The sequence below is a fragment of the Pseudocercospora fijiensis genome (assembly GCF_000340215.1).
Source record: "Pseudocercospora fijiensis CIRAD86 unplaced genomic scaffold MYCFIscaffold_5, whole genome shotgun sequence".
Lineage (NCBI taxonomy): Eukaryota > Fungi > Ascomycota > Dothideomycetes > Mycosphaerellales > Mycosphaerellaceae > Pseudocercospora > Pseudocercospora fijiensis.
The window spans coordinates 4,574,058-4,586,203 of NW_006921536.1; the positions used below are offsets into that span (position 1 = coordinate 4,574,058).

The following is a 12,146-nucleotide window of genomic DNA, read 5'->3' on the forward strand; positions in this document are numbered from 1 at the left end:
TAGCCCAACCGAAGCCACAGCACTCCACCACTCCAAGCACTGCTTGACCGCATCTCGTGACATTGCTGGGGTGAGATGCGATGAGATGGCGAGGTCGTGAGACACGGCCATCGCAAACAGCAGGCGGGCATGCGAGCAAACATGGCCGGCCAGCGCAGAGGCACACACGTGATCCACACAAACAAAGCAGTCCTTTGCCGCCATGATTACGCCAAACGGTGCGACGTGCATCACGCCGCTTGGCTTGGTCTCTTTGTGGTGGATTGCATGTCATGCCATGCCCAGACTGCAGCGCTGCGTGTGCCAGGGCCGGCCACGCCTTCCATTCCATCCCTTTCCTCGCCTCTCCGCGCGCGCCACGTGCGTACTGTCCCCTTCGCTCTTGCCTTACCTGACCTTCCCCTCCCTCCGCTGCATAAGACTCACGGCAGCTCCCTCTCCCTGCCTGTGGCCTTTCCTCCTCCCACGCGAAAGGCCGCTGCTCTGCCTTGGGTAATTGATGGAAAAAGCTCCTGCGTCCTCGTCCACCGTCCATGTCGGCTCTGAACAGCACTCGACGGCACCGCATGGCCCGGGAGGCCTGCCCGCTGCAGACGACAGCGGGAATGTCGACGATCCGCCGCCTATACCGAGCGCGGGCTCGTCCAGCAGGGAGTCTGTTCTCTTGAACGGCAAAGCCTGCGACGGAGCTCGCGATACCAAAACAACAAACTCGATCGTATCCATTGATGATATCGATATCACCAGCATCCACCATCACGCCCATACCCTGACCCACGCCTCCGTGGCAAGCCTCGTGGCGACCGATGTGCAGTGCGTTCTTTGACTTCCTGATCCGCATGATGCACGATACTGACCGTGTCCTAGAAACGGTCTCACGCACGCTGAAGTAAATAGGCGTCGTGAGAAGTATGGCCTGAATAGACTGGAGGCGTCGGATGGTGTCATCTGGTGGAGCATTCTGATACGCCAAGTCTCCAACAGTCTGACCATTGTCCTGGCCATTGCCATGGTCTTGAGCTATGCAACCATGGATTGGATCGAAGGTGGAGTCATCAATGCCGTCATCCTCTTGAACATCGTAGTCGGCTTCTTCCAAGACTACCGAGCCGAGCAGACTATTGCTTCGCTCCTAGCTCTTTCTGCTCCAGACTGCAGAGCCATCCGCGACGGGGGAAGTTTGCACACCATCAAGGCCGAGGAGCTGGTCCCAGGAGATCTGGTTCAGCTCGCGGTTGGTGACAAGGTGCCCGCCGATGTTCGTCTTCTAAACACCATCAACTTCGCCAGCGATGAAGGAATGCTCACGGGCGAATCGAAGCCCGCCTCGAAAGACGCCGACTTCATTTCCGCCGTCAAAGATGACTCGCCTGGTGACCGACAGAACATGGCCTTTTCTGCCACCACGGTCACTCGTGGACGAGCCATGGGCATCGTTGTAGGGACCGGAATGAATACGGTCATCGGTGAGATTGCTCAATCTTTGAAAGGCGAGAAAGACGAAAAGGACCTCCTGCGGCCCTGGTATTCGCGTGCGGGAAGCCGTGCATTGCACGCGCTGAAAGGTGCTCTTGGACTTCTCGGTACTCCACTTCAAGTCAAGCTTTCATGGTTTGCCTTATTCCTATTTGCCCTGGCCATCCTTCTCGCTATCATTGTCTTCTCTGCCAATGTCTGGGACATCGATGATGAGACCCTGATCTATGGGATCTGCGTTGCCGTAGCTGTGATCCCCGAGTCACTCATTGCAGTGCTGACCATTACCATGGCAGTGGGATCCAAAGCTATGGCGAAGGGTAACGTTATTGTCAGGAAGATGGGCGCCCTCGAGGCTATTGGAGGTGTCACGAACATCTGCTCTGACAAGACAGGTACCCTTACCCAGGGCAAAATGCTTGCGCGTAAGGCCTGGCTCGCAAGCGGCAGGACTATTCAGGTGGAGGATGCACAGCATCCATTTGATCCGACCGTAGGCGTCTTACAGCTAGAAGGCGGCAAGCTGCAGTCGGCGCAAGATTTGGTCGACGATCTTGAGCTTCGAACCTTCTTCCACGTAGCTGCGCTGTGCAATGTCTCCACCGTTGCGGAACCCAAAGACGATGAACCGCACTGGACAGCTACTGGCGAGCCGACCGAAATAGCTCTGCATGTCATGGCCATGCGCTGCGAAAGTGGTAAGGTGGACACGCTCTCGAGGCATGGTCTCCGACTCGTGACCGAGCATTCATTTGACAGTGAGATCAAGCGCATGACAGCGATTTACGAAGACGCCTCATCTGGTGCGAAGATCTGTTACACGAAAGGAGCGACCGAAGTCCTCCTGCCTCTGATGAATGTCAACGAGGCGACCGCAAAAGACATTCTGGCTCAGGCTGATGCCATGGCTACGGAAGGTCTCAGAGTGCTGTGTCTCGCTCATCGGAGACTGCCTCAGGATCTGAACGACACATGCGGTGACCGTGACCTCATGGAGCAGAATCTGGAGTTCATAGGACTGGTTGGCATCTACGATCCTCCACGACTGGAATCGGCCGGCGCCATCAAGCGTTGTCAAGCTGCTGGAATTACCGTCCATATGTTGACTGGAGATCATCTGAAGACTGCAACGACCATTGCTCGCGAAATTGGTATTCTTGCACCAGAAGTGGCCGGAAGCTCTTCGCCGAATGCTGTCATGACGGCTTCGGAATTCGACAAGCTGTCAGAAGCGCAGATGGATGCTATGAATACTTTGCCTCTGGTCATCGCACGCTGCAGCCCAGCAACTAAGCTCAGCATGCTTCACGCTCTGAAGCGTAGAGGCAAATACTGCGTCATGACAGGAGACGGAGTCAATGACTCCCCCGCTCTGAAAGGCGCAGATGTCGGCGTGGCTATGGGCATCAACGGCAGCGATGTGAGCAAAGAGGCTGCGGACATGGTTCTCACGGACGACAACTTTGCTTCGATCGTGTCAGCTATCCGTGAAGGTCGTCGACTTTTCGACAACATCCGGAAATTCCTTCTTCATCTTCTGATCAGCAATATCGCCCAAGTCATCCTCCTTCTCATCGGACTGGCCTTCAAGGATCGGAACGGCGTCTCTACTTTTCCCCTCTCACCACTCGAAATCCTCTTCGCCAACCTGGTCAGTTCGTCCTTCCTCGCCATCGGCCTAGGTCTCGAAGAAGCCTCCTCAGACGTCATGATCCGTCCACCGCACTCCCTCAAAGCTGGAGTTTTCACCTGGGAGCTGATTATCGACAAATTCATCTATGGAACCTGCATGGGTGGTCTCTGCCTCGCATCCTTCTGCATCGTCGCTTACGGCGTAGGAGACGGCGATCTCGGTGACGATTGCAACCACAACTACAACTCGACTTGCGACCTCCCCTATCGCGCCCGAGGCACAGCATACAGCATCCTGACCGTCCTGCTCTCCGTCATGGCATGGGAAGCCAAACATCTCGACCTCAGCTTGTTCAACATGTACCCTTTGGAACCCGGACCGCGAGCCCACCTGATGAAACTCTTTTACGCCATCACCAAGAACAAATTTCTGTTCTACGCCGTCATGGCGGGACTTCTCACTCCTTTTCCTATCATCTACATCCCGGTCATCAACCGCGTCGTTTTCAGGCATTTGCCTTTGACTTGGGAATGGGGCCTTGTGTTTGGAAGTATTGTTTGCTTTGTTGCGGCTGTGGAAAGCTGGAAAGGTATCAAGCGGAGACGTAGGGCTCAGAAGCTTCGGAGGACGAACGCCCGCTCTGGTGACGAGAAGCAGGAACAGCGGGCTTCTGTCTAGGAGTGGATCTTTCTCTGCTGGAGTGGGAGGTTGAAGCAGGAGCAGGAGCAGGAGCATCCAACATGCTTCTTCGGCGTCCTCGTATGAATTTGGGAACGTTTTTTTTTTTCGATTCTGGTGCTTGACGTGCTGTCACGCTCGTTTTGGGTTTTCTTTGGAGGAAGGAATTTTTATGGAAATTTTTTTGGATTGACGGTTGAGTCATGCTCCTGGCGAATGTTGGTTGAGCGAAATGATCGCAGATAGTGGAATGTGAGGCGCTTTCAACAGCGTGGTGACTGGTGAGGTACTACACTTTTCCCGCTCATCGTTGTTGCCTTGAGTGTCTAAGGTAGAGCAGAGATTTGTCGGCCGGCAGTTCTGAAGAGATATGTGTTTCTGTGCATGTGAAAAAGGTTGCGAGCGGGATGACTGTATGACATCAAATTGTGTGCGCGTGAGCGTTGAAGTGAGCGGTCGTACCTCGCATTCTGAGCAGCGCGCATCGCCCTCGCTTTTCCCCTTCGTGTACGTTCTTCAACAGACTGCAATGTGCTGGCCCTTTGCCGACGTCTGGCTTGAAAGTCCGCCTCCGCCTCCAAGACCTCGTCGTAAAACGAGAGTCCTTCACAAGCACACGATTTCGAGGCCTCGAGCACAGACGCATGCGACTCACACCGTAAGTTTGTTCTTTTCATTTGCCTTGAGCTTCGACCTCACAACCTCACTTCATTTCGCGCACTCGCCCCACCTCTTGTCGCATGCATCGCCACTCGCACATCCAACGTCGCATCAGACGAGACCTTCCTCTTCCACCACCACCATCTGCACAACTTCCACACCACCGATCCAAAGCCAACATGTCTGCCGCCGGTGATGAAGACTACGAGCATTGGCCATCCACCGACCAGCACAGTCGCCAGACCACCGCCGCACCATCCCTCGGCTACGACACCCACAACGGCCTTCACTTCCACAGCTATATGCCAGCCAAGACCAACTCACCCTCACCATCCGAAGCCCCACCCAAGGAGCCATCCCCACAGCCCCCAGTCATCAACTACCCACAACCAGTCTACTACGCTCACCCCCCACACATCCCAACTTACCCACAACCACAGTACTACTCTCACCCCCTCTACACCGTCCCGCAAGGCTACTACCAACCACCCTACCCACCAGCTGCCCCACCAGCCCCAGCGCCAGAGCCCAACATGCACTTCCCAAGCGGCCCCAACTCCCACGTCTACATCCCATCCTCCGCCCCCGACAAGTCTGGCGGCGACGTCCCCACCCCTGGCGCCACCAACGCCTGGCTCGGCCGCACCACCGCCCAAGTCGAGGAAGACAACATGAAAATCGCCAAGGCCGAGGGTGCTTACGATAAGCGGAAGATGGCGCCTGTGGATCTCAAGGATGATCAGATGTGTTGGGTTGTGGAGGTTGATGGGAGTCATAGTTTGCGGTGAGTTGGAAAAAATATCTGTGGATAAGGTGTTTTTGGGGGGGGGGGGGGGGAAGTGTTTTTTTTTAACTGATTGATGAATAGGATGTTCCGGGATATTAGGGATATGGGTGGAGAGTGGAAGGAGGATCCACGGTATAAGGGGGCGTTTTATTTTGTGAGGGAGGTGGAGGTGGAGGAGAAGAAGAAGAAGAAATAGATTGGGTCTTTTTTTCTGACCATCTGTTCTTCGAACACTCATGCTATAGGAAAGGGAAGGAATGGTGGGTTTGAAGTTGGAGAGTTCTGCGAGAAGGCTACGTTGGTTGGCCTGGAATCCTTGTTTGTTTTTTCTTTTACTTTACGATCAGCGATGGATGGAATCGATGGAGACTGCGACTGCCTGGAAGCAGTTAAATAGGTGAGCCTGAGCTACGAGAATGGCTTGGCTTGCTTTTTACTACGATGCGATGCGATGAGTAAACCAAAAAAAAAGAAGTCTTGAGGATTTTATATTCTCCTCTCTTAATTATAGATATTCGCGTGAGGTGTAGTGTTGAGATTCGCTACGGCGGGTTATATATATCCCGCGGGAAGGTTTACAGTAAAACACCCTCGACTGACGTCACACTTCTTCATCACCCAATGTTCGACTGCCTACCTCTTCTCATCCTCACTCCCAATCTTCATCCTCACCTTCTTCCACATCACCACACACGCCCTCCTCAAAATCAAACCAATCATCTACCCTTTCACCCTCCACATCACCACCACTAACACCCCCCCTCCCTCCCAACCGCCCCAACCATGTCCTGGTTCCAAAAACCCTTCACCCTCCCCCCTCACTCCCGCGGCTCCTACCTAATCACCGACACCATCCTCTCCTCCCTCCCCGAGATCAAATCCTACAAAATCGGCCTCCTGCATTTGTTCATTCAACACACCTCCTGCGGGCTTTCGTTGAACGAGAACTGGGACGAGGATGTGCGGCAAGATATGAGTGATGCGTTGGATCGCATCGTGCCGCGGAAACAGGGCTTGTATAGACATGATTGTGAGGGACCGGATGATATGCCGGCGCATGTCAAAAGTGCGTTGGTGGGGGCTAGTGTTACGGTGCCGATTTGTGAGGGGAGGGTGGGTTTGGGGACTTGGTGAGTTTTTTTGGTTTTTTTTGACTCTCCCAATCCCTGGTTTTTTTTTCTTTTTTAAGAATTTTGGGTTGGGGAGGTTTTTTTGGCTGATGTGATGTGAGGGGGATTTAGGCAGGGGATTTGGTATTTGGAGTTTAGGGATCGGGTGCATGAGAGGAAGGTTGTGGCTACGATTCAGGGGGAAAGGTATGAGAAGTGACTGGGCGCGCGGACGGTATGAAGATGAGGTTGTGAAGTGTTTTTGATGATGAGACGATCAAGGATGACATGACAGGAAGAAGAGTTTCGCTGCGACTGGATTGTGGTATCCTGACTGCGGCGACTGAGAACTGTATTGCACTCCTAGGACCGTTGAATTTGGACTCACGAAGGCCTTCAATCTCCTCGCTTCAGCTCATAATTCTGGATTCTTACAGCAGTCGTCTTTCCCTTTCTGCGACCACTTTGCTTGCCCGTGCTGCTGCAGTGGAGTCGCTTCGCGCGGCATTCGCCAATGGTCCGTAATGTTCAGGTAGATGAACCAACCTCGCAGATCCGGTGGCCACTCATCGAAGCAACACGCCGACTTGAGCCGTTACCAAGACGTATCGACCTTCTGCTACAACTCAGACATCATCAGATCTCCACTCGTGACAGCCATGCTCGATCAATCGAACCAACAGCTGGTCGACCTCGTGCAATCCCTCAGCGTGGTACGGGCCATGTCCCGCTTCTGCCCTGAAATACCAGCGTTCCGCCACGTGAATCATAGGTCCCAGGGTCAACTCCTTCAGGCCGCCTTTGCGCAAGAGCCTGCAGACACCCTTCCACGAGCCTTCCACCAGCCAGATGTGTTCTAGTCGCAGAACTTTAAGGCGCGGGAGGAGCTTGATGAGTACATTCTCGCACAATTGCCACTCCGTGCCACCCATGCAAAGTAAAGAGATCGATGAGATGTTGGTGGCAAGAAGAGCTGCAGCTAGAGGTCCCACGAAGCCCGGCCTCAGACGATCGAGACCAAGCCGTTCGAGTCTGGAGCATTTGCCAATGGTTTGACATAGCTCTTCATCTTCTCCGAAACAATATGCGAATCCCAGCGCCAACGAACGAACATGCGCCCAAGCTGGCTCACACAGTGTCTGATCTAAGTATACTTCTTCAGGGAAAGTCTCGCATTGGTTGTGGCAGAAGTTCAGAGAGTGGGCTTCAAGTTTGCTCAGCGCGAGATCTCGATTGACCATGTTGAAGATGCTGCCCGCGTTTTGCGCTTCCAGATCACCCTTCTTCAGGTGTGGGCCAAGCGTCCTGAGCAACAGCGCCATGCCAAAGATACCCTGTGATCGAGCCATCTTGATGACGGTTTCCTTGTAGCCGCATTCTTCTGGCTCAATTCTGAACCAGTTCCGTGAACTTACTTTGATGCTCCGGCATGCATCGAGCCTCTGGAAGTTCTGGAAGATGTCCACGAGCTTGAGGCCATCGATCAGGGTCAGACTATCTATCTGGGTGAAGAGGCGAGATTTGACAGCGATGCTGCGTCCATCGTTACCGGCGCGCCTGTTTCTGTGGACGGCGATCAGCTCGAGTTCGCGCACATGGCGAGCCAACGGACTGGTGCTGATCTGTCGGAGGATCGCGATTGACTCCGGTGTGAAGACATGGGCTCTGCGACGGAAGAATCGCTCGACGAAGATATCGTGTGAGTTCTTGGCCAGCGTGCGGCAGACTTGACGTGTTGCAATTATGCTGGCGTTGTCAAGGTAGCTAGCGACCTCGACATGCATCTCTGCCGGAAGGCTGTCGAGGGTCGCCATCGTGTCCGACAATGAGACTCGAGGTGGCGCGGTCTCGATGTCTTTGGTGTTGTAGGTGTGTATCGCGAAGGAAAGCGCGTCTGAAAAAAAGGCCTGTGACGACGGCCCGCGCGTTCACATGCAATCATTTCATTCCTCGCCAATCACAACTGCCGTTTCAGAACACCACCACATCTTTGCAACAAGCAACGACCTTTGAGTCATTCGATGAATTCTTCATTAAGACACACACGGCAAGGCCTCGATACATGCCTTCTTGATTGAGCAATCGCTACAAGAAGTCCTTCGCCTCCTTCTCAACATCCAAATCATCCAGTGGTGGACGACACAAATCATCAGCTTCACGATCCATCCTCATGCCAGTCAACGAGGCCTCATTTCATCCCCGTCGAAGGAAATTCCGGCAAACTTCACTCCCGTCAAAGTTCACGAGAAAAAGCCACATGCATCGAACCCGCTCCGGCAGAAGTTCTAAAAAGTATTCAGTGAGCCCAAGTTCCGTGGTCCTCATCCCGGACACATGATTACGATTCCCATGAAAGGAGGATAACCGATGGAATCCAGATTGTGGTGGTTGTAGCGAGAATCTGAGTAGCGCAGACTTGGCTTAAACCTCAATACACTACACTTCCTCTACAAGTCGTCCTGCCATCTCTCTGCTCCCATCCCTAAGGCAAACCTCGGCGCCATGCTGCGTTGCTCGTCCTCAGGTCTCGAGAATCTGCTGCTAGCCCTCCCCATGCCCCCCCCCAAAAAAATCTTCAAACATGGGCGCCAAATCCTCACCAACGCCCAAAGAAAATATGCCGAGTATTCTCAAAAATCAGTCCCATCTTGCGTCTCCTTCATGCCAATAAAACGTGCCAGCCAGACTCATGTAAAGCAGGCGGCCGCCACGATCAGTTGCGAATGCAGTATGGTGGTTTGGGAGTCGCCACGTGGCGTAAATATTCACCGGAATGTCATTCTGTGCGACAAGCAGGTCACTGGCACTGAAGGATTGCAATTGAGGGAACTCGTCGTGAATCCAACGTAGCAAAGGTGGCCATTCATAGCCAGATCCTAGGGCAATGTTCGTGAAATGCAGAGCCTCGAGGGAATGCTTGTAGCGAGAGAGCAGTGCTATGATGTCTGCTTCTGTGGCGTGGGAATCGGTTAAGGCGAAGCGCTTGATGTTCGAAGCACCAATCTCCCGGGCGAAAAATCGATTGAGACTCCTCGTGTATCTTCGTTGCCACCCATGCTTATTGAGAGTTCTTCGAGATGGGTGGCGCATCGGAGCATCTCGATTTTCTCCCCAGCCACGCGGGTTTTCTGTAAACCCACGTCGCGATTTCTTCAGCTGACGAAATATCTGCCATACACGGTCGATTTCTTCCGGGATTTCGAGGTGATGGAATGGGAGGAAGGAATCTTGTAGAACGTCGCTGCTTCTGAAGCCGAGATCGAGGGTGTCGATTGTGTGGTGAGATCGCGCGAGAGCTAGCAGTAAAGATTCTACTGCCTCGTCGATCGTTCCAGCGCAAATGTCGCCTGTTTCCGCCCAGGGTTTGTTTGATACTCTGCAGGAATGCTTTGACACCGAAGACGCCACCGCGTGATTCCTGCATCTTCTTCTCCACGTGGATTCTTCGCGCGTTGATTGGCAGTGCTGGAGGCTCGTGCATCCAGAGATTGGCCGTCACTTTGATGTCTTTCGCCACACCGAGTTGCTTGAAAGCCTTCAAGGCCTGATAGAGAAGACTATAGTCGTATCGCTGCCGTCTCATCTGCTCTGCTCGGTACCGGCGCTCTGCCTCCGCCGTCGCTGCGAGATGAACTCCTGTCCGAGACTCGATATCTTCTTCAAAGGCCTCGTCCTGATTATCAATATCGACCACTACCAGCTCAACATGCTTGATGTGTCGCGCAAACACAGCCTTCCTACTGATGTCGCGCAATGCTTCGAGTCCATGCACGGTGTAAAGGTGACTGCGGCGCTGGAAGAACCGTTCAGCGAATAGATCTGTGCAATTGGCCGCTAACGTTCGAGAAGTGGCGCGAAGTGCGCGCATGTCTTGACCTTCCCCGAGTAGTTCTGCAATTTCGACTTGCAGTTCGGCGGGCAGCGCTGCCAGATTTGGTTCTGATTCCATGGTGACGGTATGGTGATGGCGGGAGTGAGCTCGAAGGGAAGGTTTGTCAAAATCCAACTGGAGGTGTCAGTCGCAGATTGGGAAAGCTAGATTCGGTAAGATATCGGAATGGTGAGTGAATGTGCCGGACGGCCGGGGCCGCCTAGCAAGAACTTTCCTCAGCCCACAGGCTGCGCATTGAGACGGGTCGCGATGTTCAGATCAACGCCCTGCCTCTTTTAGAAGAGATAGCCTTCTCCAAAAGTGCGGTCGTACTCGTAGATGGGATCCTCTTCCTCCTGCTCTATTGCTGCCATCTCGGCCGGGTCTTCATAGAACTCCATAAACAAATCTGGGAGTTCACTGGTACGCAACCCGTAACACCAGGAATTTCTTCCACCGCAATCATATGTCAAGCTGTACGTGTCCTCCAATAACTCTTTCAAAAGCGCCAGCAAGTGGTCTGACATCCTCCTCCCGAAACAAATCCAATTCGAACCTGCCGTTCACGACCGGAATCTTCCAATAGATCTCGCCATCGAAGTATGAGCTGGCATCGTATTGCTCAACCTCGACCATTGTTGGAAGGATGATCTCTAGGTTCTTCACGCGATCCAACAGGCTGTCCGCAGGCTTTGAATGTGGTGCTTTGATGCTTCGGAAAAGTCGCAAAGAATGGAGATATGGTGAGTGGGAATACCGGTGCCTTTCAATGGCAGGGAGCAATTTGTCGAAGAAGGCCGCTTCGAAGGTTCCAAATGGCTCACGTAGTCTTATTCAAATTGCCGTCTTCGTCTCGTTGTAATTCCTTAGTCTTCCTCGCCTTCGTTCTCGCCCTCCTCGCCACTCTCATCGCTGTCCCACTCGGTCTCCGAAGGCAGGCCTCCATGCCACTCATACCCACCAACATCTTCAAACAACTCACGAATATTGCGGACATCGTCAGAGACAAGCCGGAATCGCATACCATCGTAGTCACGCTTTTCGAGAAATGCGGCTAATCGATTTTGCATCACGACATCCGCTCGGATTTTTGTAGCATCGTCGAGATCATCATCGCCCAGCTCATCAACCACGCCGAAGTCGCCCTCTTTGATCTCTAGCATACCAGTCATCCGCAAATTCATGTTGCCGGGAGATATGAGCAGAGTCCAATCAGCTCCCCAACGGCGGCCCATCTGGTCACCAGTAACTGGATCATCCGCGAAATAGTCGAATATAATATGCCTCGTCATTTGAATGTTGCAAACCTCATCCAGAACAGATTGCGGCGCAAGCTCGAGGAAGCGGCGTTCGATTTCGCTTAGTTTCGGACGAGGCGTGAATTTAAAGGTGAGCAGGTCATAGAATACTGACAAAGATTCCTTGCGGACGAGTCGCGAAGGAGTGGTAATAGGTGGCTGCGTTTTGGGAATGTCCGGCGACCAGTCGAATGGTTTGAATTTCGCTTGAAGATCATGGAAGTAGAACTCGTAGATGTTCACACGCAGCTCCGGGGGCAAGTCCATAAATCTATTGAAGGTAGAATTGTCATCTGCATCCTGAAGATGTTGCCCCAATAACTTCTTGCGCTGGCGTTTATTCTTGCCTTCGAGCTCTGGGAGCGGTAGCAGGCCTCGACTGGTGCAGAAATTTCTCAATTCGTCGATATCGCATTTCTGATAATCTGAGAAACCACATTGGTTCCGTATGTGAATGTCTGTGAGTGTGGCCTTGTTGGAACTCTTGACATAAGACATCCCTTGGGAGTCAAGAGATGCTTTCAACTCCGCGACGGAGCCTGGGACTTTCAGATGCCAATAGTTGCGTGGGTCGATGGGACGACTGGAGCTTAGTCTTTTGATCTTCATGATGCTGTTCAGTCTTTTCTTGGCG

General features: G+C 53.1%; 3 protein-coding genes across 3 annotated transcripts; 2 read left to right on the forward strand and 1 right to left on the reverse strand.

Moving 5' to 3' along the window:
* Positions 1-332: 332 nt before the first annotated feature.
* Positions 333-4,142, forward strand: MYCFIDRAFT_59513 (uncharacterized protein). The gene is made up of 2 exons (XM_007928896.1): positions 333-813; positions 868-4,142. Exons 1-2 carry the CDS (start codon positions 500-502, stop codon positions 3,785-3,787), a joined length of 3,234 nt encoding a protein of 1,077 aa, XP_007927087.1. The 5' UTR covers positions 333-499; the 3' UTR covers positions 3,788-4,142.
* A 1,760-nt stretch (positions 4,143-5,902) lies between these two features.
* Positions 5,903-6,989, forward strand: MYCFIDRAFT_154899 (uncharacterized protein). Its single transcript, XM_007929560.1, has 2 exons — positions 5,903-6,364; positions 6,476-6,989. Exons 1-2 carry the CDS (start codon positions 6,018-6,020, stop codon positions 6,561-6,563), a joined length of 435 nt encoding a protein of 144 aa, XP_007927751.1. The 5' UTR covers positions 5,903-6,017; the 3' UTR covers positions 6,564-6,989.
* On the reverse strand, positions 6,970-12,121 carry MYCFIDRAFT_175908 (uncharacterized protein; the record flags this gene model as incomplete). The annotated part of the gene is made up of 18 exons (XM_007929561.1): positions 6,970-8,237; positions 8,276-8,292; positions 8,327-8,371; positions 8,406-8,428; positions 8,459-8,530; positions 8,567-8,744; positions 8,795-8,916; positions 8,944-8,972; positions 9,018-9,029; positions 9,055-9,690; positions 9,719-10,162; positions 10,183-10,321; positions 10,351-10,434; positions 10,460-10,505; positions 10,548-10,742; positions 10,771-10,977; positions 11,039-11,060; positions 11,119-12,121. The coding sequence occupies 18 exons, from the start codon at positions 12,119-12,121 to the stop codon at positions 6,970-6,972; spliced, it is 4,542 nt and encodes a 1,513-aa protein (XP_007927752.1).
* Positions 12,122-12,146: the final 25 nt, after the last annotated feature.